We start from the raw sequence: 27,560 nt of genomic DNA, 5'->3' as shown, positions 1-27,560 counted from the left end.
TGCACGTCTGCAGCAGTGTGTGTCTGAGCCAAAAGAAAACTGCAGTTGTGTGCTCATGCATGAATTGCAGACAGCTGCATGAAAATACAATAAAGTGATTTGAGGAACCGCAACACAAATAATCGTGTCAAAAAATAGCACAAAAATGAATGAAGCAAAACAACTTCTTTTCTAATTTTTAAGATTTTCCCAAGTGAGATCTAAGGACTGAATTAGGCATGTAGAGACTGAATCTGTAATTTTGTGTAAGAGCTCACCCATCTACTCAGCTATATTTTGTTATTAAATGTTGTCTTATCCAAGCCTTACAAAGTACAAAAGAGTATTTTGAAAGAAAACAATGAAGGCTGGAGGTACCTTACAAGGGATAATTGTGTTGGATAATGGATGGGTAGATACGTTTGCACTTTAACAACATAATCAGGATTTTAAAATGAGCATTTTGATGTCTTAAACTTAGTTACTATAAAGGTATGCACTGCTATAAAACAGGACATTTACTCAAAAGCTCTTTTGAAAAATAGTTTTATTCAAATGCTTCAAATAACTTGATATTAGAACATTGTTCGTCATTTTCCAGGCACTTGATTCACAGTTGCAGGTACATGTTGCAAAATCAAACAAAAAACAAAAACACAGATATGTTTTAAAAATGACAAACATGTTTAAAATAAAACTCAGGATGCCTGATACTACATACACATATCCAGGAACAAATAAGAAATAATTCTAAAAACAAAATCATACTGCATTCATAAATTATTATATTATTTACAATAAATTATTTATTATTATAGGAAAACTCAACCAACTACTTTTGCATCATCTGTAGATATAATGGTTGAGGTCTGCCTTTGATTTCTTTCTCTCTCTTTTTTAAACAACCTAAAACATTTTCCTATTTCATTTTGACAAATAAAACTGTATGTCTTCTCTTACGCTCACATCCACATCTTAAAAAAAAAAAAACTCGACATAAAGCAAACACAGTCCTTCTAGAAGACGTCCAAACTTCACATTAAGAGTTCCCAAGGTCTCGTTTCCTTAGAAGCGACGCTCTTTTCTCTCTCAGCCGTTCAGCAGCTCTGCTGGTGCAGCGGCGCCCAGCGGAACAGTCGCTGGAGTCCAGAAAAAGCACCAGTACGTTTCTTGCAAGATCTAAAAAATAAAAATAAAAAACAGAAGAAAGATGTTTGTCTTTAGACACAAGCTGTGCAGAAACTACAACCCACCAACAACCAGATATATGTTGTTTTTTTTTTTTAAAGAGAGAATTTAAACTTACACAGGTGGCTGGACGACTTGGGGCTGTTTGCTTTCCAGATTGTTGTGCTTCCCGCTGTTGTGCTCGATGATCTGGTCCCATTTCTCAGTGTTGATCCACAGACCCCCCGAGAGAGACAGGCGGGCCTGGACGCAGGTGACCCAGCGGCACAGAGGGCAGGAGACGGTGTAGATGGCTCCCTCCAGGGTGGACATCTTCTCCAGGCAGGGGGCGCAGAAGGTGTGCTGGCAGTGGAGCACTCTGGGGACCCTGCTGGTGCGAGAGTACTCGTTGCAGCAAATGACGCATTCAAGGTCCTCGCAGGACATGGTGATTTCAGGAGACAGGAAGGCAAGAGGGCTGCAAAGAAAGTAGAGGGAAAAAAACGTTAGAGCTCACATGAAAAGTGAATGTTTAGAACTGAGATACTGTTAACATACTCGCTATGCAAGAGACCGTAAAGTACTCACTTGTTCGGGTTCCTCTGCTGAGAGTTGTATTCAAGGATAATGACTGACTGACTGGCTGCACCGACTGGCTGTACCGACTGACTGACTGGCTGTACCGACTGGCTGCACCGACTGGCTGTACCGACTGGCTGTACTGGCTGGCTCTTAAACGAAACTCTCCTCCCACTCTGCCTGAAGAGGCGGTCTCATGACTTACCTTTCCAGAGAAGAGCCACCTGCCCAGAAGTAAACATGCCTTCTATGGAATTTTCTGTTCACAAGAGGCTTCAGACTAAGAAGGAAAACCTTATAGGCTCAGTATAGATTCAGTCTTTTTTCATACATATATATATATATATATATATATATATATATATATATATATATATATATATATATATATATAAAAAAGCAGGAATCTTTAATAATAGATGGTGTATTAGTAGACATCATCTGTCTTTTCTAAGCATATGAGATTTGTATTGATCACCGTATGGTAAGATATTTATTTGCATTTAGTAGATAATCACACGAGGTCGATTGAAGTGAAATTGCTGTATTAGTCAAGGCAAAGTGAGTGAATGCAAAAATCAGTTTTTAAACAATGATTCCATTTATTAAAAAAGCTCTGCCAGCTGGACAAGCGTGCAAATTTATATATATATATGCCAACAGTTCTTCCGCTTTAATAAATGACATCATCATCATCATCATCATCAGAAAGCTAAACTTTGTATTCAACGTGGTTAAATTAGTCTGATGTGAAATTAAAGTCGCCTTAAGACAACACTTTGTGGTGTAGCAGAGTTTGTATTTAGACCAGCGGTGTCAAACTCATTTTCGTTTTGGCCCAAATCATAAATGCATTTATGATTTGGCCCAAAAATGCTTATGGGCCGATTGTGCCAGAATGTACTGATAATACATACATTCCTATTCACCATCTGTTAATATATCAATGAATATCAATGAATTTAAAACTAAATAATAATATTGAACATCTTCTCTTTCCCTCCAGAATTTCGTGAAACATTTTGGGATTTTTTGCAATAAAAATCAAAGTGTCTGTGGTACTAATTTTTTAAATATTTTATTTATGACAGTAAATGCAACTTTTTATTCCTCGCTGTGTAGATCACGGACTATAATTTGACATCAATTAAGGCTGAGGCAGCTGTTTAGTACAAGTAAGAAAGGTTTGGACAATTTTTGAGGAAGATCTGCAATAAACTCCCAATTATTAGTGCAAAAAAGTGCGTAGCTTTGATGATTTTGCGTGAATTTCCATAATTCTCAAGAAACTGAAGGGACTGGTTGATATAATTTGGCAGTAAACAAATAAAAACTGCATTGACTGAAAACATAAATAAGCACACTTAGTGTTTAGTCTAGAATCTAGAGGGCCACATAAAAAGCTACAGTGGGCCGGATTTAGCCCACGGGCCTCGAGTCTCACAGATGTGATTTATACAGTCTGTCTGTAAAGAACATGTTCAGTCAGGCAAACATTCACTTGGGTTTTTTTAAAATAAATAAAAAAAAATAAAAAAAGAAAAACCTTATGATTTAAAAAGGATCCAGTCTGGCATGATGTGAAATTTTGTCTGTTGATTACATTTTTCATGGTTTGATAGTTTTTGTCTTTCGGGTCTGAGTTAGAGGCGTCATCATGAAAATCCCTGAGAGCTTCCTGTTCGTTTACATCCAGAATATCTTCCATTACATGTGACGGCTTTCCACTGCAGTCTGAGTCATTTAGAGCATTTGAGAAAAGCTGCGTAGCTAAAATTGCGTTGAGCAACAGCAATTAATTGGAGTTAACTTGTTTCTGCCAACACGGTCCTCCTGCTGCTGGTTCCTGTGAAACAGAATTAATTACTCTGATTGTCACAAATTAACTGGCAACGTATTTGAAAGGAGAGATTTTATGGTTAAAAAACGACATATTTTTTTAAGTTAAAGAACTATTTGCTTTGACAAAATGTTCAGGATTTACTCCTTTTGACTCGCTTTTTTTTTTTACATTTACCGTACCTTACTGTCTTTCTGGGGTTTTTTTTTGTTGTAATCTTTGTCTCTGTGTGGTTCCAGTTTCCAGTCACTGGGAAACAATAGATTCTGTTCTATTCTATTCCGTTTGGATTCTGAAACCCAGCAGTCTTACGCTCTAACTCCTTCTACCTTGTGTGTGAACTCAGGCGGCGGCATCCGCAGTGTAAAACCTGAACGCTTCCAGAATCATTCTCATTCCCTCTGCCATCAGACTTTTCATGCAATAAATCACACATGCTCCTTAGTTCCCTTCTCGTGAGCTTTGTAAAGTTTTTGCTGTACAAAAGAATGTATTTTCTATTTATTTATTCAAAAATCTCCAGGTTCTCAGGCTTTAATTTGATTTAAAATAGGTTCCAACTATGTCTTGAGGCCTATTTTATAAGTGATGATGATGGTGGTTGAGTTGTAGACAATGAAGTAATTTGCTATTCCAAAATTGTAATAGCTACAGAAATACGCAGCTTGGTCAAAAACAACCAATCAGTGCCAGGAGGAGGGTCTTAGCGGTGTCAATCATGCTTGTTCACCTCGCAGCCTCCCCGCTTGATCTCTGCTACGCTTCAGCTGCTTCACCGCAATGGAGGTGAAGCAGCCATGAACGCTACGGCTAGTTAGCACGGCCACCAATGAGAGCATTAAGTGATTTCTACGCCACTAGCACATTTAGCAGCGTGTACACAAGATGATTGACAGCGCTAAGACCTTCCTGGTAGCATTGGGAAGAGGTGTAGAAGCTTGATATTTTTCACAGATTATCTATAGTACCCTGTCACATCATGGTCAGTGTTAACAAATATGCAAAAACATTTTTTTTTCCTTTTTGTAAAAGTTACATAACCCCAGATTTAAGGAGTGGCTTTAATCTGTCTGCTTTATTATACATGATTGGTTGAGTTCTGCAGAAATAAAACTCTCACAAACATTTCTCTATCTTGTCATAGCAGGGTAATTGTAGAATTTTAATGAAAGATTATTTTAACACACTTATTTTCCACAGAACAAAATGAGTCAGAGTTTACTTACTCAGAAAATGTCAGGTACAGCCAGTCAGGATGGAGCTTCGCCAGGTGAATTTCAGGAATGATTGAGGTGCATTTATACATTTTTATACACTGAGGTGTGTGAATTGTGAGACAGTTGTTTTTAAGCATATGCACTGACTGATGGCACCTTTTAAATTTCGTTGTCCTTGTGACAATGTCAATAAAGATTTATCTTATCTTATCTTACCTGAAAATGTGTATAAATAGGGAAAAAAATAAATGTATTCCAGTAATTGATTGCTGAAGAAAAATGAGATGCAAGGGTATAAAGACTACAGTCAAAAAGCAGTTCAATTTGAAACTCTTGGTTAGAAACATTCATTTTGCTCTGGCTGTAAACTTGTGTGCTTCAGTTGAAAAACAACAGCATTTAGCCCCACGATCAAAACGGAGGTACGTGAAGCATCAAGCTGTCGAGTCTCTTAGTTTCTGTTTCAGACTCAACGTAAAAAGAAGAGGTTCACATTTTTCATCGAAAAGAGGGTGAGGGGTTTAGTCATCTCTCTCATGTTGAATCACCTTCCGCTTCCTTCCACTCCACACCGAGAAGCAAAACTTTGCCCATAATTCTTTATAGGATATTTTCAATTCTTGGCACATTTTCTCAATCGAATTAAGCACTGTGTTTTTACTGAGCCATTCTAACACAGTGATCTCTGATCCAAAGCTTCTCACTGTTCCCCCCTGGTGAGTCTTAAGCAAATAATTTTATTCAACTTTATTTTCACTCGGCTGTATGGATGTAATGTTTCACTTTTTTGTGTGGAATCTTGTAGCTTCACTTCTCAAGTCAATTCAGGTGAGAAAGTTTTACAAGGCAGTTTCCAGATAAGAATTGCCTTCCTTCTGCGGAATAGGAAGTTTGCCCAAGATAACAAAAGAAGCTTTTTTGACACGAGTTTATGGGCTTATCAAATACTTTTATTTGTAGAAAAAGAAAGCAGAGACCTTCATTTGTTTTCTAACCTGCAACTATTTGCTAAACACTGACAGATATAGTTTGTGACAAAAGCAGATTCAAAGGGAGATTTATTAAACGCCCCAACAAGCAGGGTATTTATTAGCCTTTACTATGAAACCATACAAGGTCACACAAGGTTAACTGAAGCATGGAAATATGGCCATTTGCTGTATCACTACACAAATGCACTCCCATCATCAGTCTCCCCGCTCTTTGTTTGTGAAGGTGCAGAGAAAAAGAGAATCATCCGTTTACCGCTGAAGCATCAGATACGCAGTAGAACCATTTATTCTAAATTCAGGAGTTAATCATCAGCAAATAATGAGAGGCAGCGTCTTTGCCCGTGTTTGCACTGTGTGTTTCACAAAACACAATCAGCTGGCAGTTTCTATAAATAAGAAAACAAAAAAAAAGGGTAGGGAGGAAATTTATATCTTTAATCAAAGAAAATTTTGATTAACAAATAAAAATGTTGGTTCCTTATTTGGACCTGGATAGACTGGCGCTATACTGGTCAGCTAAAGCGATTTAAAAAAAAAAAAAAAAAAAGAAAGTCTCCAATGTGTACCTTACACTTGTGGCTCATGGGTTGACTGGGAAACTCTTACTGGCATTTTCATATCAGGGCATCAAACCCAATCTGTGCCGTTCACGGAGAGATGCACATTTATTAAAAGACTGTTTTCTTGTTAAACCCAAAGATAAAAGTCTCTGTTCTGAACACTGAAGGAGCGACCTGACAAAGCCAATGGGATGGATTTTTAGCATAAACTTTTGGTAAGAAAACAATTTTAGCAAAAACAAAAAAAAAAGCAAACTGACAGTAATGTGATAATCCAAACCCGTGCGAGGTTTCAGGATTACATCGGCTGTTAAAAATAGGCCAGGTTCTTTGGAAATGACTTCCTTTAGTACACGCCCCACAGAGAGGTGAGCTGGCATGTGAGGTGTGATGATGTCAAACTCGTCTTTTCATGTATGGAAAGCAAAATGAAACCTGCTCAATGTAAACCTATAAACTTAGAGGCAAGTTTAAGCATTAAATTATGCCTTGTGGGGCGCCTGAGCAGGAAATGCATGTCAGGCCGAGGCAGCTCCTTTTCTGTGGAACATAAAAGCATTGATGCTTCACCCGATTAAATATGATACTTAGATGCTTTTAAGTTCAGGAGAATCATCTTTTTTTTTCTCCCCCAGACAGGCCATGTTATTTAGGACAAAATCACTTCTTATTTTAAAGACGGTGGGAATTGCTAAGATGGATTTTTTTTGTCACAACCCATGAGCCAAGATTGTTCCCAGGAACTCTATTAAACCACTGAAGCACAAAGTGGACTACAACCGTTTTAATAAAAACTGCTCCAACCCCATCCACTTCCCAGTTCCTTCAGTCCAGCCATTCTGGATGGGGTGGAGAGTGGGAAGGGGCTTTGAGTTTGTTTCTGGTGAGGTCCATGGTGGCAGAAGTTGCTGTGGAGCGATTAGAACTCAGGACTGAGCGTCTCTCCTCCACGCATTGACTGTATAAAGTTTGGAGTCATTTGGAGAAGGGCGGACGCCTCCTTTCACTCCTGAGCTATGCTCCTCAGAACGTATTTGACTGTATAAGCGAATGCAGCGAAGCCTACAATCACAAACAGGTTGGCTAAAGCTCCTCCTAAGAGTCCATGGTTGCGATTTCCCTGTTGCAGGCCAGGGGCGGGGTTGGCGTCCCCCACAGGGACTGGCCCTCCATTCAGGACCGGGAGGCCGTAATGAGCTTGCTGAGGGTCTCCATCAGGCACCACATCTGGTAAGGGGAGAGGCTGTGTGCGCGCGCTTAACTCTTCTTGGACCTTCTGTTTCTGCTTAATCTCCTAGAGGAGAAAAGGAGAAATCGTTGGAGAGAAGACGTAAGATTTTTATTTTTTAAACAAAAAGGAGAAAGAGCAAATCTGTAAGAAATCTCCTCATACTTACTTCTACCACATCAGGAAACAGCTCGCAGAACACTTTGTCTTTGAGGTTAAAAGCCAGGCTTTGGGCAGAGAGCTGTCTTTTCTAGAAAAAAAAAGCAACAAAAGACGTCAGATATCTGGTTCAATGAAGTCGATCTACAGTTTTATTGTCATTCCAGATAGTTCTGCTCACCGTGTAGTCAGACGTCTCAATGCTGCCGAGTGTTGGTCCTTTTTCCACCATAAAACTGAGCAAACCCGTCAGAATTGTGCTGACAGACCACGCAGGGTTCCACGTATCAGGATGGAAGTCTGTGATGGACAAACATAACCTGTGCAAAAACACAAACATTTAGCAAAATAATCTTCAGCAGCTATATCCAGACTGATTTTCAATCTTTTTTGTTTTTTACCTTGTGTTGCACTTGAACCTTCCGTTTGGCGTTATCATATAAATACTTGGAGGTTTAAAAGGAAATTCACGAGGAAATATGAGTTTTCCGTGGTAATATCCTCCTATGAAAGACAAAAGAAAAGATAAGGTTACACAATAGGTGCTGCAGAAACAACAAATCAGGCTGAGGTGAACAAACATCACATGACAATTTTTCTCAGTACAGAGGTTTTGTAAGGATACATTACCTTCATATGGAGTTTTCTCAGGACCTCTGACTACATAATGCCTGAGGGGAAATAAAAGACTTTCGTTAATCAAACTATTCCAGATTTCTGTAAGCTTCAGATTTATGGCCTGGAAACAGAACCAACTTTCCAAAGTGTTTCTTTAAAAAATAATCTCATTTTTGATCCTTCATTTAGAAGTATTGATTAAAAGTCTTTATCCCTCTATGAGAGGAATTCTGCCCTCTGTACTACTTATAAAAAGTTAAGAGCCAGAATACCAACACAACCTCTCAAATAAAAATACTTCAATAGTCTTATGTAACATTCAAATCTTCTGAAAAAAATAATTTTGTTTTTTCAGTATCATAAGGCATAATAATCTAAATGAACAAATAATAGCTTGAACTATATCCCTCCGTGTGGCTCTATAATTTACAAGGTTCTTTTACTGAATTGAAATGCTGAGATTGTCATATTCAATAAATATTTCTTAAAAGTTCAATTTCAGTAACGCAATTCACTCAATTGCACATGGTGCGATGTGTTTGCACCTTAATTTCTATTAAATAAAATTCAATTAGGTTGTGATTCTGCAACACAGCAAAAGAGCTTCATATAGTTTAAAAATATTTGTAAAGAAAAAAAACATTTTTTAAATGATAAAAGGATTTCATTTAAACTGAACTGTAAAGCTGACGCTGTACGAGCAAGGAAAGGTCAGCAAAGATGAACAGAGAAATTCATTGTTCAAACGCTGTGGACACGTGTGAACATTTTACTGCAAGGAAAAAGACTATAAAATCTCAACAGCAGCTCTTTCCTGGTTTCTTGCCAACTGGTCCTTTTCAGTCTGGACAGCACATTGCTGTTCCATGGAAATCAGGCTGTTGACATACCACTGTCACGTTACATAGATAAAAAAAAAAAAAAAAAAAAGAAAAGTGCTCAGTTGTTGGTTTATTTGAAACAACAATTCACGTACCAGGACAAAAGTCAGGGCTGTCAGAGTTGAACTCATGTCTTTTTAAAAGCCGATTTTGGGTTTTTAAACACGACACTATAATTTCTTTCATTTCCAAGAACTAGATTTGACAAATACTGCAAATTACATGTTTATTAAAAAAGTGGATGTGTGTGACAATAAATAATATTTTAATTTTTAAAAAAATTAAGAGATTAACAGGACAAATACATTTTAATATGAGAAAGCTAGAAAAACATAAAACATTAACATTTTTTCAGTTTTTATTCCTACTTAAATTTTTATCTAAAACCTTAAATTGCTGCTGGTGAATCCTTGACCTAGGTATAACTCTTGTATGACTCCCAATAGTACCAACTAGACAATATATCAAATCTGACATACAATCACGTGCAACAACCTTACCAGTGAGGTTTTGTTGAGAAATATTCTCCCTGAATCACTTAGCTTGTTGTTTGACCTATATTCTAACAGGGAACCAGAAAGGTGCAAATAACAGTGACACATATTAAGTAGGATTAACATGTTGTCACATCCTATTTGTCACTAATAATCTGTTAACAAAAGCATGAGAGAGAACAAAACCAAATACTGATCTGTTACCAACACTGGAATTCCCCATTCTCAGCAATCGCTCTCCGCAACAGAAAGCAAATAAAATACCTCAATACCAACAGGAATGTGTGCGCCAATTCCTGTTGTCGCATGACAACACGAATTGTCACGTGACAATTACAGCATGTGTTTAGTTTTCTGCCAACGTCCGGAATTACAGCCAATCACAAGTTGCTACTTGTGGTTGAAGTTTTGGGAGAAAAAGTCAAGGGGCTGTGTGTAAATATAAGAGTCGATCTAGATGTGGCATTTACATCCTGATGGTCCAATTCAGAACGAGGCTCTTCATGCCCTTGACTACTTTTACCAAAACTAATATAAGTTTGTACATTTAAATTACTACAAAGTAATTTAAAAACAAACAAGAATACTAGTAACTGCATTTTCCCCATCAAGGTAAAATCTTTGGTAGTTTTCTTTATTTTGAAAACCGTAAAAAAAAAATTATTACTATCATTCTTTAATTTCACATTTTAACAGTGGCTATTAATAAATCTTGAGAAAAGGTTATCCAAGTTTGAGGGTACTACACTCTCTAACTGGAAGCTGAAAAAAAGCACAAAAATGGCTGTTTGGTGTGTAAAGGCTGCTGACCAGTGATCTAGACACAAAATATGTAGTAAACACTTCCTACAAATTTGTGATAATAAAGTCAAGGAAACAAACCCGTTACAGTGACAACATGACCCACGCTGCCAGACCACAGCACAGAATCCATTTCATCAGAGCTTTAAACAGGCTTATATTAGTTGTGCTAATAATGACAACCAGCTGACTGGAGAGAACTGTTGATCTCAAGTAAATTGTAGCATGTGCAAATCTGTTTATAAATACATTCGTTCCCCAACAACTTCTTAAGAAATATGGTAAAAAAAAAAAGGAAAACATCTTTTGCAGCCTTCTGCTCTTTCAGCCCAGTGCTGGTCAGCACTGTGGATGGAAATCTCACCATTCTAAGATGTTGGAGGGGAGAGGTTCTGCACAGATGTAAGGCACTGGGTCTTTCTTTATCCTGAGGTAATCCTGCTTAAGTCGCTGTGTGGCTGTCGTTGGAGCTCTCTTATTCCCGGTGTTGTTCATCTGAGATCAGGAAGAAAACAAAGACTAAGCTGAGAATGAAATTTCATCTTACTCTCACTAATGTGCAAATTAGCTTAACAATAAAATTCAAACACTTTTCTGTGTTTAAGTAACAAAACTTTTGATAGCTTTTTTTATTTACCATATAAAAATAAAACTATAAGATGAATAACAATGTTAAATCAGAGACCAGATAAAACCAACATTAGCGTCATAATAAAAACAGAAATAAGCAGAAAACCAAAGTCCTTGTTTATTTTAAGCACACCTAAAAAACAAAAAAACTAAAATGGTTGCAAATGTCTTCCAGATCATTTATTGAGTGAAAACTTGTCCGAACTACATTCCTGAAATAGCTGCATGGACAGATGGATCTGAGTCCAGCACAGAGATTATATGTTGTATAACACGATACACTGAGACAGGTAATCAAGTCGTTTATTCTAAAAGGAGTGGAATTCACTGTAGTGTGTGCCATCTGAGTGGAAAACATTATTACAGCAAAAACAAACCACAACATCCCAGTCAAAACGATCTGTGATGTCATCAGCAGTTGAACGAAGTTCAGTCATGTGAATGGGAGAGGCTTAGACTTTCACTACCTCTTAAAGTTACCATTACACTCTGCAGATATAAGTACATTTCACTTTAACAGAGCAGAGATAATTCTTACAATTAAAGTATATAATTTGGTGATGCATATTAGTATGATTATGTAAACCCTCACATTCTGCGTAAGATATTAAACTGTGATTTTCACATTAACAGGGCTTGATAATTATTTGATAATTACTTTTTCCACAGGTAGCGGGGTCAAAGCTGGCCAAATGTACTTCGCTGAGAACAATGGTGGCAGTGACTGGTCCATTACTAGTTCAAGGACAGCATCAAAAAGTGAATTGTGTATGCAATTTTAATTCGTATGTAACAAATTAAAATCAATTTCAAAACAAATATACTTGTACTCTGAAGATATCTGAAAAAGCTGGAACAACTGTATTTCATTTTGACATTTTAGGGCCACAAAATATTGAAAACAGTCATTGCAATGTTACTGCTGAATATTGAAAACAGTCATTGCAATGTTACTGCTGAATATTGAAAACAGACGTTGAATTTCAACTATATAAATTTGGGAATGCTGAATATCATTAGCATGGAGGCAGTACTTGTTTTATTGCAAAAATCGACACTGCAGGCAAAATTTTAATATTGTGCAGTTTTGTTTGTAAAGCATTGTGACCTTTTGTTTTCCATTAACGTAGTTACTGAGATCTTGAAATAAAAAAAAAAACATTGGACTGGAAGATAGCAGATTTTAGATTGCTGGACAATGTCATTAATGATAACCGTAAGAGCAACTATAACTTATTATGCAATTTCATAACAGGTTTCCATCCCACAAAGCAAATATGAAACTAAGTATTGCTATGCCATCACATGACTACATTCGAAATGTACTTTCCAACCGCTCACCTATTGGCCGTTCAAGTGAAAATGAGTAGCGTGTCCTCCTATCCATTGACCTATTATAGTGGCCGAACAGCAAACTAATAATGAGTCATACGTGGACTGAAAAGGTGTGTAAAGTATGACGAGAACATTTCCTGATAAACAACACCTTCTTAGCTCAACTTACTTAGCTAGTGCTAATCCGCTAGTTGACGTGCTAAGTTAATGTTAAAACACCGACAGATCGATAAGTTAGCCAGATCAATGTGGAGCAGCTGTTTAATCACGAACTGTAAGACATTTCATTTACAAACTACAGAAATATACTCCAATTCTTTTTTTTCTTTTGACAACTCGTGAAATCACACTATATCCTGTCTGTTGCAGCTGGTGAACTTCTCCCGGCACCAGCCTCCAGCTAGCAAGTACAGCCGTTAAAAAAGCTGCTTCCAGTAGCGCAGCGCTAACGGCTAACGAAGGCCGTTGCTACCTAGCTTTAGCCACCAGCTGTCATGAACAGCTCCCACACAGGTGACCTGCCTCAACGTCTCTCATTTCTTTCCCTACCGGTGGGTGTGTAATGTCGACATACCTCTTCAGGGACTCCAATGAGAATATTTGTTCGTGGCTGGGCACGAAATTAAGACTGCTGTTTTTGTTGTCAAGCCTCCACACCGAGAAGACGATGACACCAACGTAGCTTCAGCTAACGTCACCAGCGAGAACAGTTGCACTTCCGGTTTCTTTCTTCATGGGCAGCTCGTTGAGAGGTTCTTTAGTGTCACCAGCTGATGTGGAATAAACCCGTCATTTAATCCTTTTTAAAGGCGTACAAAATGTGGTTGGCAAATAAAAACTCCTATTTATTTTAGGGAGTTGCCATTAAGAACTGCAACTTGTCTGATTTCAACATTGTTTACCTCATCAAACAGCTGACAGGCCTTGTAGACAACACTTTTATGAAGGTTCTTCATTTACCAAATTTAAACAGACTGAACAAAATATTCACACAAACCTTGAAATTTGCTTCTTTATTTTATTTAATTTCTACCCTGAGATGCATACTCATCACAGAGTATGAATATTCCAGCAAAACCATTTCCGAATGTTCTTTAAGCCTTCTTTTATTTTCAGACACCAACAAAAGAAGATGATTAATGGTTAAATTCCGGTTATGACTGGGATAAAGAGAAGATCCAAAATGTGAAAAAAATAAAACAAAAAAGTTTAAACGGCTGCAAGCTCAGTTTTCTAATATTTTTTTTATAACGGTCACTTTATATCCAAGTTGAGCTGACATTTTATATCAAATAAGCTATTATCAATGTAGTTGTCGAAACACCCAAAATAACACCAGTTTAATAGATATGTGTAAACTAGGCTACAGGTACAGTACATATATTTCAATAAATTAGAGTGTTTTGTGGAGAACTCATTTTTTCATAATTACATTCAAAAACAAAATGTATATATTATAAAAATCTATTGCATACTTATTTATATTTATGTTTATTTCATATTTCACATTTTGACTAACAAAGCTTACAGCTAAACTATTGCGTTCCTTTTAAAGGGAAAATTAGAATATTAAATAATTAAAAATCTATCTTTTATTATTATTTTTGAGGCACTTGTGGTTTATATTCACAGTATTTACATCTTACACAAAATATCATTACTGAAGATGTGGGGGTTCAATTTAACAGTTTGAGATAGAAAGAAAACGAGAGAGTTGGAGAGATAAATAAAGTCAACAATCCAGTTATGTTCAGTTTGTAATTCTAATTGGTTAAAAAAGTTTTCTATCCAATCAAATAAAGCAAATTGTATTGAGTAACTGACTTGCAGGATTTACTCCTATTTAGAGCATATTAAAGGAATGCTAAGTGTAATCAATGCAGCCAACAAATCAGGAAATTTAAGAGCACTTCATGCTTCGGAGATGTTTTAATTTTCCAGGAGGAATGGACATCTACCTACATTGGTAAATGTACTAAAAGACCAGAGAGAGTTGATAAAGACTTGCTGAGAGGAAGATGAGAAACACCAGACCCAACAATGGAGATAGTTTGAAGGCCATTATTAAAGCAACCTGGCATCAGCAGAGACACAAGCTGATATAGACAAACTTTTCAGTTGACTCACACTTAAACAGCTTTTTGTTCATTTTATGATTTTATTCTAATCAACAGAGAAACTGAATTTTGGGTTCTCTTTATCTGTAAGCCATCATCATCATAATCATCACCATTTTTGAATTACTGAAATAAATAAACTTTTTATTATTATTCCAATTCATTGGTATAAACTTGAGACTTTGGCATGACCAACACCCAAACTTAATCTCATCGAGAAAAAATGCAAAGCTGAATCATGGCTTCCTTCACCATTGTTTTTTCTTTAAAGTACGAGACAACAGTCATTTCTCATCACGTTTGAGCACCAGCTTAACTCATTGCTGACAACAAAAGAAAAAAAAATCCACACCCATTTCATTAGTGTGCTACAAAAGAAAGGAAAAAATAAATAAATTAATATAGGAAGTGATATGCCAAAGATTAGAGATGCAATTCCATATACTGAGAGTGCAGAGTACTGTGCAGAAGCTAGATTTATTGCCTCCTGAGTCCTTTAAGATGAGGTATCTTACTAGAAAAGCAGGAGTCAAGTAATGAAGGTTAAGCCTTTCAAGCAATTTAAGTAATATGAAACATGCAGTACAACTGCTTTTATTATAACACATATTGACTAAAGAATGGGCAATGAAGCGGTGGTCTGTCGGTCACTGTAGCTTCTGATAAAGGCTGAATTGTATGCTTCTTCTCCTCAGCTTCTCGGGCTGGAGAGACGCGAGGACAGAAAACTCGCGAAAGACATCAGCACTGGAGATGTCACCTGGAAAAGGAATATTGAAATCAATGCGACACCATGGAGACCTAAACACATTTTTTTCAGAACCTCTTTTCAGAATTCAGGAGGAAATCCCCAAAAACCTTTACGACCACCTAAAGAGAAAAACCCACGGAGCATAATGAAATGAAGTTTGCCTTCCATCTTACATACAAGTTTCATGTTTTAGCAAATGTAGAGCTACAGAGAAATGTGCAGTTAGTCACTCCCATACGTCTTTTATTAACAGTTCAATTAATTTCACATGAGAAGTTCTCATTCTGCTCTTTCTTACTTACCATGACCTAAATGTTTGTGCCATTCTGATTGAGTTAGACCTAAAATCAGACGTGATTTCACAGTAGGCAGCATATTTCACATTTTATGGGTGAATGACATAATATTTCAGTTTAATGCTGGAACATTCTGATCTACTTTAGCTTGTTAACGATAAAGATTTCTCTCTGTGATTCCAAGTAAAGGTCTGACAGGGTGCACTGACTAGCCTTATAAAGTGCAATGCAAAATTCATGCTGCTTTTTTCACATCTTGTCACATTTCAACAACAAACTTACATTTTTTAAATTAAAGTGGTATATATTTGTAAAGTGTAAGTAAAAGGCCACTTTGATGTTTTTTACACAGAAAAAAAAATCCAAACGTGGGAATGACTCAGAGGAGCAAGTGCTTCCCGTAAATAACTGTGCAATCAGTCCCCTTCAAAAAATAAATAAAAAGAGTCCTTTTTGTGTAAGTAATAGAAGAAGAAAAATTTTGTTGAAAGAAAGTCCAGATGAGCCCATATTTCATCCATGAAACATGGTAGTAGCACCATCATGCTGCAGGGATCCAATTCTTTGACAGTTAATGGGAAGTTGATCAGAGTTGGTCAGAAGATTAATTTTGCTTAAAAAAAATAGTAATTGTGGAAGGACAACTGTTTAAATGCTGCAAAAGAAGCCAATGCCCATCTAAAATAACCTACCAATATTTGTGGATGTAATCTGACAAAATGTGAAAAAGTCTGCAGAACATGAATGGATTTGCAAAGACTCTCCATAAAGAAATGGCCAGGTAAAGGAGCTGCAAACCAAGGGATCTGAAGAATCACCCCCCAATCACCAGATCAGAAAGAAAGATCCCACTCAGACGGCCCAGGTTGCTTCACTCACTCTATCCCGAACATCCTTGTGTTTATCTTTCCTGCTGCCTGTGGAAACCCCTGTGGCAACAGAAGCAATGACATGTCAGTCATGGGTTATTTCCACACATGGACAAGTGTTACACTTTTGGTGTAAGATGAAAAATTAGTCATTCGTGAGATATATTTTTCAGTTATGTGCATGGCGCTAAATAAAGCCTAAAAGTATTACCGTAGACAACTAAAGGAAATTAAGAACATTTTAAACTGAAAAAAATAAAATTAGAATCGGAGTGTTGAGATTTGGTCTTCAAATGTGAGAAACAAACAATAAATTAAAACGTACTAAGTGATGCTCAAGTTTCTTTCAGTTTCAAACAAACATAAAATCCACCAAGCAACAACAACAACAAAAAAAATCTTATTTTATTTAAACTGGAGTAAACTTTAGCCACATTTCTTTCTAGTTTAAATCAATTTGTTGTATTTTCAGAGTTCGGATTAAAACTTGACATTCATCTTTAGTTTTTCGGGTTCAACTTTTTTTTTTTCCAAATAAAAATACTTTATAGCCTTTTCTTAGTTTCATTTGTACTTGTTATACTTGAAAGCATATTTTCCTGGCAGCAATTGTGGGGTGAGTTTATACAGTTTAGTGGGAATTTTATTTCTTTGAATAAGTCAAGTGATGTAAACAATTTACCATAATAAAGAAACAATGCCACACACACTCAGGCAAGATCTGATTGAAAAAAAAGAAACATTCTCCCAACACCTTTAATTGCTAAAAAAATAGTACTAAGATATAAACTGCAATTCCAACCACAATATTTATGAAATTGTCATGCTGGGAGGATGTTGCGAAACAACAATGGGAGCAAGAAGCAGGAAGCATGGGTTAGTTTCTCAGGAATTTCAGGTTTATTTGCATTGTTTTTTTTCCCCTTAGTGCTTCTAAAGACAAGAAGTATTCCTAAAATATTCAAATGTAAGGAATCAGAAGAATGCCTCCAAGTACTTTAGAAGTGATTTCCGTCTGACATGTGTCTTTTTTTTTTTTACACACACAATACAAAGACAAACATAAAACATCATCAGTTAATCAGATTCTGTGTTAGAATGCTGAGAGGCAGCCAGCTGGCATCAAGATAAAATACACACCCAAACTATTTACAGTACATTTCCTTTCGACAGTACCTTGAACCACTCTTAAGTAAATACACACAAATATACATAAAACATTTAATACTTCCTTGAAGGCGGCGGCGGCCCTTGACGGTTTGGTCACAGTAGGTTCACATCGCCCATTAAGCCTGGTTCTACTCAAAGTACACTCAACTATTGCATCTATCAGGACTTCTCTGGAACCTCGTTCAGGGGACACCGACAGTGTTTTCTACCTCTCTGCTGCTTCACAGAGCAAGGCAGGACTACTCTGTATCTACACGTTCCCTTTATAAAAGTCTTTGGCAGAGGAAAATAAAAGCACAGCTGTAGAAAATGGAGAAAGAAACAACTGTGATACAGAGATACAGAGGCCACAGCCTCAAAGCTGTGGATGGAGGAATGGCACAGATGTGCAGAAAGGACACCAGAGACCAGTGGGCTCTCACGGTGGTACATGCTCATTCCACAGGACTGCACCGTACAAAGTCATCAAATTACCAAAAGAAAATTTGTTCATCATGCATTAGAATGCAAACGATGCTGAGCTCCCCCAAATAGTAATTCTGGCAAAAGCATACATAGAATATCATAAGTACTGACCTGGAAGGGAAGCCAGACACACAGAGATCCTTTGACCACACAAGGTGCTCTGTTATCCCCTCACATAGGTTAATATACATGAGTATTTACAGGAAGTTGAAGGTCTTTTCATATACAGTCTCTCAAGTCACTCGTCTTCAATACATGGTATTAAACAGAAGAAGGTGAAATGGAAATGGAAGTGAAGATACAGTGCTTTGCAACAGTATTTATACACATTAAAACCTTCCATTGTTTGAGACAAACCAACGCAAGGCGGCATGTGTCTGGGAATTGGATGGAAAAGAACGATTGAAACTTTTTTCTCACAAATAAAAATCAGAAAAGAGTGGGGTACATTTGTATTCAGCCCCATTGAATGAAATCCAAGAAACCTATTTTCTTCAGAAGTCACCTAATTTGTGCTGTAAATACACCAGTAAGTTCTTTATTCCAGCTTAGTCTAAATACTAAGCTGTTCTTTGAAAGAGCTCCACAGCTCTAGTCGCAGAATCTGAGATGTAACTTGTCCACTCTACAAATCTTGAAAAATGCCACGAAGGAATCCCTAGCCAAATTAAGCCCTAACTTCAGTTTCCCCACACACCATACTGTATATGGAAGATGGTGCAAAATAGAGACCAAATTAGACCCCTACACACAGCGCCAAACACTAAAAACCACCCTAAATGCACCAATTCTACTGCATGGTGATGGCAGCATCATGCTGTGGGCATACGTTTTTTTCAGCAGGGACATGGAAGCTAGTCAGAGTCAATGGGAAGATAGAAGGAGCTAAATACAGGGCGAACTTGGAAGAAAAAAATGTTACAGGCCGTAAAGAGTTAAAACTGGAGGACGTTCATCTTCCTTAAACATGTAGCCAGAGCTACCATGTGGAGGTTTGAAAAACGTATATTCATGAGTTAGAATGGCCATGTCAAAGGTCATATCTGATTGGAGAATCTACAGTAAGACTTGAAAACTGATGTTTACAGACTAAGTTTGAGCTGTTTTGGAAAGTTGGCAACAACATAAAACCGAAGATGTAACTGCAGCGAAAGTTAGTTTTGCAAAGTATTGAGTTAGAGCTGAATACAACTGCATGCCACATCTTCAATATTTTTATTTGTAACAAAAAACAACAAAAAAAAAACACTTGATGTGACATTTTCCTTCCCTTTCCAAACATGCAAGATGTTTTGGTCTATCACATAAAATCCCAATTAAGTAGTTTAATGTTCGTTGTTGTAACGTCACAACGCAAGAAAGAGGTCGAGGAGTATAACTACTTTTGCATGGCGCTGTGCAAGTGCACTGTAAGCTTCCTGCTCTGGTTTGTTGGCTCATGTACTTTACAAGTCAGCAAATTAATGGCTGCAGTTTCATAGTTTACTCAGTTAAACAGAATTTCAATTCAAAAGCTTGTGCAATTTAGCAAAAAGCATCGTGTCCGAGATATCAGTGAGTTTATTAACTGCAAATTAAGGCTATTCCCTATCTTCTCCCATAAGTTCGGAGCTTTGGGATTAAAATGACAATCATTATATATATGCAGACAGGAACTGCATTCCAGGATGAATTGCACTGGTTCTCTGGTATGATAAATAAAAAAAAAACCCACTCACATAGACATAATCTAGACATGAACAATGTAAAACAAACAAAAAATAATAATACTTTATTATTGGAAAAGTGCACAGTTTATTTTTTTTCTTTTAATAATATATATATATATAAAAAAAAAACACATTTAACTCTTGCTCTCCTGTTCACTCACTCTTCATATCACATCGTATCTTACACAGCAGACCAAGGACTCTTCTCCACAAGCTCTTCAGTATCTTTTTTTTTTGTCACAGTAAACTACCCTGGCACCTCCGATGTAGCTTCTCAGTTGTTATTTTTCTTTTTTTAGTAGTTGAACAGATACCATTTGTAACCTCATGCCACAGTACACAGTTTCTAGTCCTCTAAATACGATTATAGTCACATTTCTGTTAAAGAAGAGATGGGCAAATGGGATGTCACGCAGATGGTCTGTATAGATAGAGAATGTGGAAGATTAACGCAGCTAGATCCCCAAGAGGTGAGGGCCAGAAATCAACTCAAAGCGCGCAGCGTTCGGTGAACTTAGAAGATTAACCCTGGTAGTACAACGCCAAAAAGCAGAAGTTAGTTTAGTGTATGTAATGTAGTCAGCAACAGCATGAGTGGTGCCAAGAAGTAACAAGCAGAGACTTAGCAGTGATGCAGGAAAATGGAGAAGGTGACTATATAGTCAGTAGAGTTAGACAGCTCCATCAGGGGTCTCGCCCACTCAGTCACCCTGTTGGCAAGAAGTTGCCTGTAAGATCTAGATCTACAGTTGACTTGAGATCAATGTCTAGGGGCAACTTCAACCCCATCGGCTCTCAGTCTGGATGAAAAAAAAAGAGTTTATGCTCCCGGTTAAGGAATGGACCACTAGCTCTCGTCTATGTTGAGGCAGATGAATTCCTGGATGCACTTCCTATACTGCTGCTCAGTGGGGCTGCTGCTTGGATATTGACCTGGTTGACCCAGTGGAGCCTCCGCCTCGCGCATCTCCTCGTTCATCCGCGCCAGTCGCAACCTGCAGGAGGAAAAGAGGAGGAGTAGAGGGGCAGAAAGAGATGAAGGGGTGAAATAAATGGGTTAAAAACAGATTAAGAGCAAGTGCAAATAGACACACAAAGGGAGGAAATGATTGGTGGTGATATATGTTGTAGCACGCAGGAAGGGTTGAGCGGAAAGTTGATTTTAACGGTGTAGCCTATATGAGAAATACCACAGATTCACTGTAATTACACGGAAACCTAAAGCAAAAAGTACAATAAATGATCAAACTGGTTTCATTTAAAAGCAACAATTATTCCTGCTGCTGCTAAAAATATAACATACTGATTTACGTATATAGCTCTGGTAATATCTCATACAGCAGTTTAAGGTTAAATATAATATCAAATCAATGGAAAGTTACTGACAGACTTAAGGAATCATTTGCGGGGGAAAAAAAACTTGAAAAGCTAATTGTTACTAAGATAAAAATCAGTTCTTATGATTTTAAACATATTTAACTATCCATTGCTAATGTAATTGTGTAGTAGTGCTTTTAATTACGTAGAGGATTCTTATAGAAAACTATTAAAACTGATCAGTAAAGATGCTCAATTTATTGCAAATTCAATCACAGTGTTAAATTAATCTTTTTTGCTCCCATGGTGGAAACTCATTCACTGGTGCTCAAGGCGTGTCCTAACAGCTCCAATAAAGGAACCAGTTAAACCACTTTTTCAATAAAAGAGTCCTGTATTTTGAATTTTGGCAGAGAAGTTTATTGCAAGGAAGGCAGTTCTTTCTACTACTGCTTCTAAGTCATACTTCTAAGTTATGAATTTGGTACGGAGAAATATTCAGCATTTCAGTGAGTCAGTGTCTTAGTGTGGAAACTCAAAGTTCTGTCACCAGTTTAGCTACAGAGCAGGTTTGGTTGGAAAACCCCGTGAATAATTCAGACAGTAACAGCAGGGTGATTATTAATAAAGCACGTGATAATTGTGATTCCTTACAGCGTGACGATGTCTGCGTTGGCAGCCTGAACAGCGATGCTGAGGGGGTCATTACCCTGCTCGTCCACTTCCGTCTGCGATGCTCCTCTCTTCAGAAACAAACACACCTGTCTGTACAACAGAGACAGAAAGGGACAAGAAGCTCATCATTCCAAACACAGGGAACAAGGAACAATGGAACAATGATGGCAACTGATTTGTCTGTGAATATATTTTATCCATCCTCCTTCTTTTAAATGTATCCAAACATTTCATACTTGCCAAAATGATGCAAGATCATGAGAGACAATGACTAAGCCAACTGACAGGCTTATGATTCAGGGCTCAAGTGTGACATGCTGACTTTGGTCCTGTTGATGTTACAGACAGTATTGCCTCACTGAAGAAGTACCCAACTGGAAAGTTTTGAATCTCATGACGGAAATGTAGCCTGAAGAAAAATTTTCACGAACAACAACAACAAACACCACGTCATGTGCCACTGACTAGTTTTTGGAAACTTAAGTATTTCCTGAAAGCCATCAGACATTTCTTTTAAATCCCAGTCTTCTTATTACCCACACTGGTTGGTGATAGATAGGTAGTTATTCCTCTGAAAGCCTCTCACCCAGTGTGGCCCATGTAGGTAGCGTGGTGAAGCGGGCCCCTGCCTCTCATGTCTCTCTGGTTCACATCAGCTCCGTTCTGTAGCAAGAACTCACAAGCGATCAAAGATCCCTGGAAGAGAATCAGACAGAGATGCCATTCACTTTGTGGAAGCTAATCACTTATTAGCTAACATACACGAAGCCTGACTTTAAACAGTATTTGATCCCAGAGCAAAAAAAGGGAGGGGAAGTCATGCTCTTTGTAACATAGTAAACACATACTGATGCAAGTGAAATTTGTCAAAACATGTTTAAATTCAGTTTGTGATCTGCAATAAAAATGATAATAGAAACAATTACATTTCAACTATTCGTGTTCTGGCAAGTAAAGCAGTTGTGGAAATTTTTATAACAAAATTTCCAGTTATCTGGACCCGTAAAAAAGACGCAAATGACTCACTTACAACTGAATTAAAAGCGAAACTCATTTTGTGATGTAATAAAATCTAAGATAAAAGCTGCTATCAAATAAAAACGAATGTAAAAAGCAAAATTCTTTTATTATTGTTTTAGAAATTTATATTTTTATATGATAGGAAATGGAACGAAGCATGAAAAGCCAAATCTCTTTCTTGATTTAATTTTCAGTTTTTCATATTTATGCAGAATTAAAAAAAACCTATAAAAATAAATTCCATTTACAAACTTTTCAGAACTACGTAGGAACCCTGTTTAATCATGGACATTTCAGATGAGAAATGATGATACTGGCACCTAAAAATCACAAAACACATCTGCTTGATAACTGTGAGGCGTTACTGGACCAAACACAACAGGTGTTGCACCGTCTTCCATTTAAATCACAGTGTCTACTGTGAGGAAGAAGGATGAGATGTGACATTAAATTTATCTGAGGCATGATGCCAACTAAAAATATATTTATGCAGGTTTATATTAACACTAAGCCCGCAGACAGACCAAAAAGCCTCTCACCCCGACCACAGCCTGTATGAGAGCCGTTTTTCCCTCCTCTTCTTCGTTGGTAGCGTGCACATCAGCACCGTGCGCCAGTGCCTCTGCCATGAGGGGCAAATTGTGGAGACGAGAGGAGCGATAGAGCATCGCCCCAGGATGCAACTCCCTGGGATCCTCGGGATCCGAAGACCCCTCCTGTTCGATCTCCACTTCCCCACTGGAGGACTCCTCCGACTCCTCTTCTGTTAGTGAGCAAACGAATAATGCAATTAAAATTTTTATCTTATAAAACACAAAATAAATGGAGTGTTCAAGCTCCCCTTTACTCTTCTAGATGCTCGAAAAAAATTGATCAGTGATTCGGCTCTTTTTCTGCTTTATCTTATATTTTATCTTTATCTTACTTTTGGTTTTGTTTTTTTCTTCTTTTGCTCTTTCCTTTGGTTTGTTGTTTTGTTGCATTTCCTTCTAATTCATGTAAAGCCCTTTGAATTGCCTTGAAATGTGCCATATAAATGAATTTACCTTACCTTTATCAGCTCTGACTACCAACCAGAAAGTAAAAAAAAATACTATATGTTTTTCTGACCAGTGAACACACCATTTGTAAGAACTGCTATGCAGCTATAAAACACTAAAAGCTAGTTTAGAAAATCAACTCTATATTGATTTGTTTTTAACTAATTACTCTCTCACACAAACATTACATTTGCTTTGCACATAAGATAAAGAATGAACACTCACAGCAGGAAAGCTAGAAATAATTTTTTTTAATTTCTCCTTTAATTATAGTTCTTAAATAGAAATCCTAATTACAGGTGGACTCGTTTTACCTTCCTCCGTCACACTGCCAAACACAAGGATGTCGGTGCTGCCGTCTGTGCTTCCTCCCAGGCCGCTGTCGCTGCTGAGACCTGCAGGGCCAAGCATCGCCAAGCCATGGACACGTTAATCATTACACACGCACAGTTTCCATTTTCTAAGCAAACACAAACATCACGCTGGAACTGAATCGCCAAAATCACTACAGTCAATGTAAGCAAGAAACGGAAATTTTCTTCTCTCTATGTTATTATCCAAGTTGTGGACTTACTGCGAGGACCAGAGCCGGTGTCAAAGTAGGAAAACAGTGAGTCCAGCTCGTCTGGGCAGAACAAGGAGTCCCGTCGAAATTTTGCTGCAGCGGCTGATTAAAATACAAACAATTGAAAAATAGATTTTGCTTCATGCTTGTGATGACGGATATTTTAACCTCTTCACCGACCTGCTGTGAGGTTGGCGGGTGAGGCGCTGCCAGGCTCGTAGCGGTGGTACTTCCTGCGCGCCTTGTTGGGGGCCCGCACAGAGCTGCTGTGCCGCTGGCATTTCTTCACCATCCAGGGGCGGGACTTCCTCTCGCCCTCCACCAGTGCCTCACTCCCACTCAGCTTCTTCAGGAAGCGTTTCTCAACATATTTAAACTTGATCCAGGCCTCTTTCTCCTGCCTAGAAGGAGACAAGTAAATATCATCTCGGGCACAGAGTAAAACAATTTCCGATCAAATTTTATTTTATTATTTTATATCAATATGTCATCTTTCCATCTTCCTTTGACGCATAGTGACACATTGCTATTATTTTAAATGTATAAAAATAAACAGAAAAAATGTTTTGTGGACTTTTAGTGCAGGACAAAGAGCTGAAAATACTGAAATCTGAACCACTAGCTGTATTATTACCAATACGTAGCATAGATTTTAATGATATTTTGAACTGGAGTTGGATACGGGAACCTCCTTGGTCTTCCATGACCATCTGTATTGGGTCAGAAAATCGTGACCAAAAAATATACATCAACAAAATAACTGTTCGTTCTAATTTTCTAGTCAAACTTTCTCGCTGGAGCTAGCTTAACCTCGAGCTAGACGGTCCCGGTTTCTTAACTCCCAGTTCCTCGCAGGCTCCCTCGTAAATGTTGTTGATCACAGTGTTTCCCAACTCACACATGAGCTGCAAGCAAAGAGAGAAAAACACAGGGGCAAAGTTGACAGGAAAAATACATTTAAAAGGAGTAATTAAAAATGTAGCAGTGTGGCAATATGCTGGTGTCAATTAATATTGCAACACCACTGGGAAGAAAGAATGCTGGTCAGGCAGAACGAGCTGTGGGGAAACTGGTGAGAGAGATGCACCTTGAGTAATTCTGGCTCCCACGAGTCCAACGTCAGCGAGCGCACTTTAGAGAAATGGACGCCTAAACTCCTGAAAATAGAAAAAGGGAAAGAGATGCAATAAAGCGTATAATGTTTTTCTTTCTATATTTTTAACTTACCCCACTTTTTTTTAAACTGCCTGGAGTGGCATATGTCAAAGTCCTTTAAAGATTGTCTACACTCTGGGAGGATCTTTGTGAAAATCTCAGTTTTTATATTTAACACGGATGGAAGCGTTTTAAAATGCAGTTACTGCTCCTGAAAACTGTAGGTTGCAACAGTGTGCCCTGGTTCATTATCTTTAATAAAATATATTCGTTTAAGTACCATAATACCCCTGTGCTTTTACAAGTGAAATGTTGGAAAAATTAAAGTGTTAAGAGATTGACACTTAAACATTTTTATTTTTATGGAAGGTAAAATAAAGCAAAATAAAACAACAAAGGATGTCTGCAAAGATTTTTTTGTTCCATCGTACGATCTAAAAATACTTTCCTCAAACAGTTTAATGTTGGTTTTACTATCAGGAAGAATTCGGAAGAGCAACAGCTAACTAGAAAAGCTGGTTTGGAGTATGTTAACATGCATATGCAAGATTCCTCAAACATGCAAATACCTGTGGATCCCCGAGCACTCGATGCAAAGCAGCACGCCCAGATTGATTGAAGCCCAGCATGGAGCCGCCTGGCCGCAGTCGCTGCACAGCTCGTTGCCCGGCAGGCTCTGCACCCGCTGCAGGAGAGACTCTCCGCCGCCCCGGCACGCCTTGTCCGCCCTCTCCCCCCTGTCTCGGGGCTCGCTGGCAGAGTCGATGCTGCTGGTGGACGGTGAAGCCGTCCGGTCCAAACGCTGCAGAACAAGGCAAATGTTCAGATTTGCTTACATTTCAGAAATGATTTGAAATAAACAGATTTTTTTTTTTTGTATTTGGTTGCTTTCTGATTCTGGGCTGTACCTCAATGTAATAGTTGTCGCCGATGTCTTTGTAAGCAGAAGCGATGCTTGCCTGGACCGCCTGGATCCAAGCCTGCCGCAGCTTCTCAGACTCTGCTTGCATCATGCAGCTCCTGCACACAGCAAATCATAAAACATGCCTTATTTGATTGCTGTGAATAGTGATAGCCCATTTAAATTATGACACAGCCTGCTATGAGACAACTACCTGTAGTAAAGAAATATGAAAAAAATACTACGAGTAAATAGTTTATGCTTGACTCACAGTGGTTGATATTTTGGCCACAAATATCACCTAATTAAAAACTATGTTTAAGAATCACCTTATTGATAAGGCCGTTTGTTTTGTTTCTCATGAAGCCAACAAAAAAAAAAGCAAAAAGAATTAAACGGTAACACTTTGAAGGACTGCGTATAAGACTGCAAGGTTTAATGCAACGTTGCATGCATGCACAAGTTTCAACTTGTGTCATTATTTACCAAATGACATTTAATGACAACTGTTGTAAGCACTTTATTCATAATAGCTGTTAATGACAGCGTCATGTCAGTCTTCACATAAAGTGTTACTGAATAATGTATATTCCTATACACATAAGAATATCCACTTGGCACAGCATGTTGAAGGACATTGATTGCTGAAGGCTTAATTGTGTATAGTATCACTCAGACATCTGTTCAACTTTTAGCTTAGAATAACGTAGAAGATACCTTGAAGTTAAAATTCAGGTTTTTCATAAACCACAACCTCAAAATTAAAAAATGCCACCATGTTTTCAATCTGTAGCAGAAGCTGCAGGAATAAAATGTTTATTTGCACAGAGTTTGTATCTCACTAAATGAAACAAATTGTGAGACACAGTGCAGAACGAAAAGCAAACGACATTTGTTCTTGTTCACTTCTAAAACGTCACATTATGCTGTTGCTTCTTCCACATTACATTTCTTTTTTATGTAATGATTGGAAAGCATATTGTTTTGGGTCCTTGTGTGTATTAGCATCAAAGTTAATTAGCTTTATCTT

General features: G+C 37.7%; 3 protein-coding genes across 6 annotated transcripts in view; all 3 read right to left on the bottom strand.

The window, feature by feature from the left end:
* Window positions 1–509: 509 nt before the first annotated feature.
* Window positions 510–1,853, bottom strand: LOC111605876 (RING finger protein 186-like). Its single transcript, XM_023325379.1, has 3 exons — window positions 1,735–1,853; window positions 1,286–1,624; window positions 510–1,158 (listed from the first exon to the last, which is right to left on the bottom strand). The coding sequence occupies exons 2-3, from the start codon at window positions 1,591–1,593 to the stop codon at window positions 1,077–1,079; spliced, it is 390 nt and encodes a 129-aa protein (XP_023181147.1). The 5' UTR covers window positions 1,594–1,624; window positions 1,735–1,853; the 3' UTR covers window positions 510–1,076.
* Window positions 1,854–5,714: 3,861 nt separating this feature from the next.
* ube2j2 (ubiquitin conjugating enzyme E2 J2) lies at window positions 5,715–13,199 on the bottom strand. Its single transcript, XM_005797972.3, has 7 exons — window positions 13,055–13,199; window positions 10,880–11,010; window positions 8,352–8,392; window positions 8,123–8,225; window positions 7,903–8,041; window positions 7,732–7,812; window positions 5,715–7,628 (listed from the first exon to the last, which is right to left on the bottom strand). Exons 2-7 carry the CDS (start codon window positions 11,008–11,010, stop codon window positions 7,338–7,340), a joined length of 786 nt encoding a protein of 261 aa, XP_005798029.2. The 5' UTR covers window positions 13,055–13,199; the 3' UTR covers window positions 5,715–7,337.
* A 283-nt stretch (window positions 13,200–13,482) lies between these two features.
* Window positions 13,483–27,560, bottom strand: part of LOC102217334 (arf-GAP with coiled-coil, ANK repeat and PH domain-containing protein 3-like) — a 60,365-nt gene continuing 46,287 nt past the window's right edge. For 2 of the 4 annotated variants that reach the window (XM_023324817.1, XM_023324816.1), the window contains exons 14-26: window positions 26,538–26,649; window positions 26,199–26,431; window positions 25,562–25,631; window positions 25,285–25,379; window positions 24,655–24,875; window positions 24,484–24,576; window positions 24,224–24,313; window positions 23,409–23,632; window positions 22,436–22,545; window positions 21,829–21,939; window positions 20,791–20,852; window positions 16,524–16,573; window positions 13,483–15,357 (exon numbers count right to left, since the gene is read on the bottom strand). In XM_023324817.1, the coding sequence (XP_023180585.1) occupies window positions 15,289–15,357; window positions 16,524–16,573; window positions 20,791–20,852; window positions 21,829–21,939; window positions 22,436–22,545; window positions 23,409–23,632; window positions 24,224–24,313; window positions 24,484–24,576; window positions 24,655–24,875; window positions 25,285–25,379; window positions 25,562–25,631; window positions 26,199–26,431; window positions 26,538–26,649 (1,540 nt within the window). In that variant the 3' untranslated portion in view covers window positions 13,483–15,288. Of the gene's footprint in view, window positions 15,358–16,523; window positions 16,574–17,390; window positions 20,853–21,828; window positions 21,940–22,435; window positions 22,546–23,408; window positions 23,633–24,223; window positions 24,314–24,483; window positions 24,577–24,654; window positions 24,876–25,284; window positions 25,380–25,561; window positions 25,632–26,198; window positions 26,432–26,537; window positions 26,650–27,560 lie in introns of those variants that run through there. The other 2 variants (XM_023324818.1, XM_023324819.1) reach the window with 2 other exon arrangements.

This window comes from Xiphophorus maculatus, chromosome 20 (assembly GCF_002775205.1).
Source record: "Xiphophorus maculatus strain JP 163 A chromosome 20, X_maculatus-5.0-male, whole genome shotgun sequence".
Taxonomy (NCBI): domain Eukaryota; kingdom Metazoa; phylum Chordata; class Actinopteri; order Cyprinodontiformes; family Poeciliidae; genus Xiphophorus; species Xiphophorus maculatus.
This window is presented reverse-complemented; position numbering and strand designations above follow the sequence as displayed.

Bases quoted from the DNA above. Each gene is read 5' to 3' on its own strand.
- ube2j2 (XM_005797972.3), bottom strand. From the start codon at position 11,010: ATGAACAACACCGGGAATAAGAGAGCTCCAACGACAGCCACACAGCGA. The intron at 8,226-8,351 runs GTAATGTATCCT...TGTCTTTCATAG, and splicing joins TGAGAAAACTCCATATGAAG to GAGGATATTACCACGGAAAA. The intron at 8,042-8,122 runs GTAAAAAACAAA...GTTTTTGCACAG, and splicing joins AGGTTCAAGTGCAACACAAG to GTTATGTTTGTCCATCACAG.
- LOC111605876 (XM_023325379.1), bottom strand. From the start codon at position 1,593: ATGTCCTGCGAGGACCTTGAATGCGTCATTTGCTGCAACGAGTACTCT. The intron at 1,159-1,285 runs GTAAGTTTAAAT...TTTATTTTTTAG, and splicing joins CAAGTCGTCCAGCCACCTGT to ATCTTGCAAGAAACGTACTG.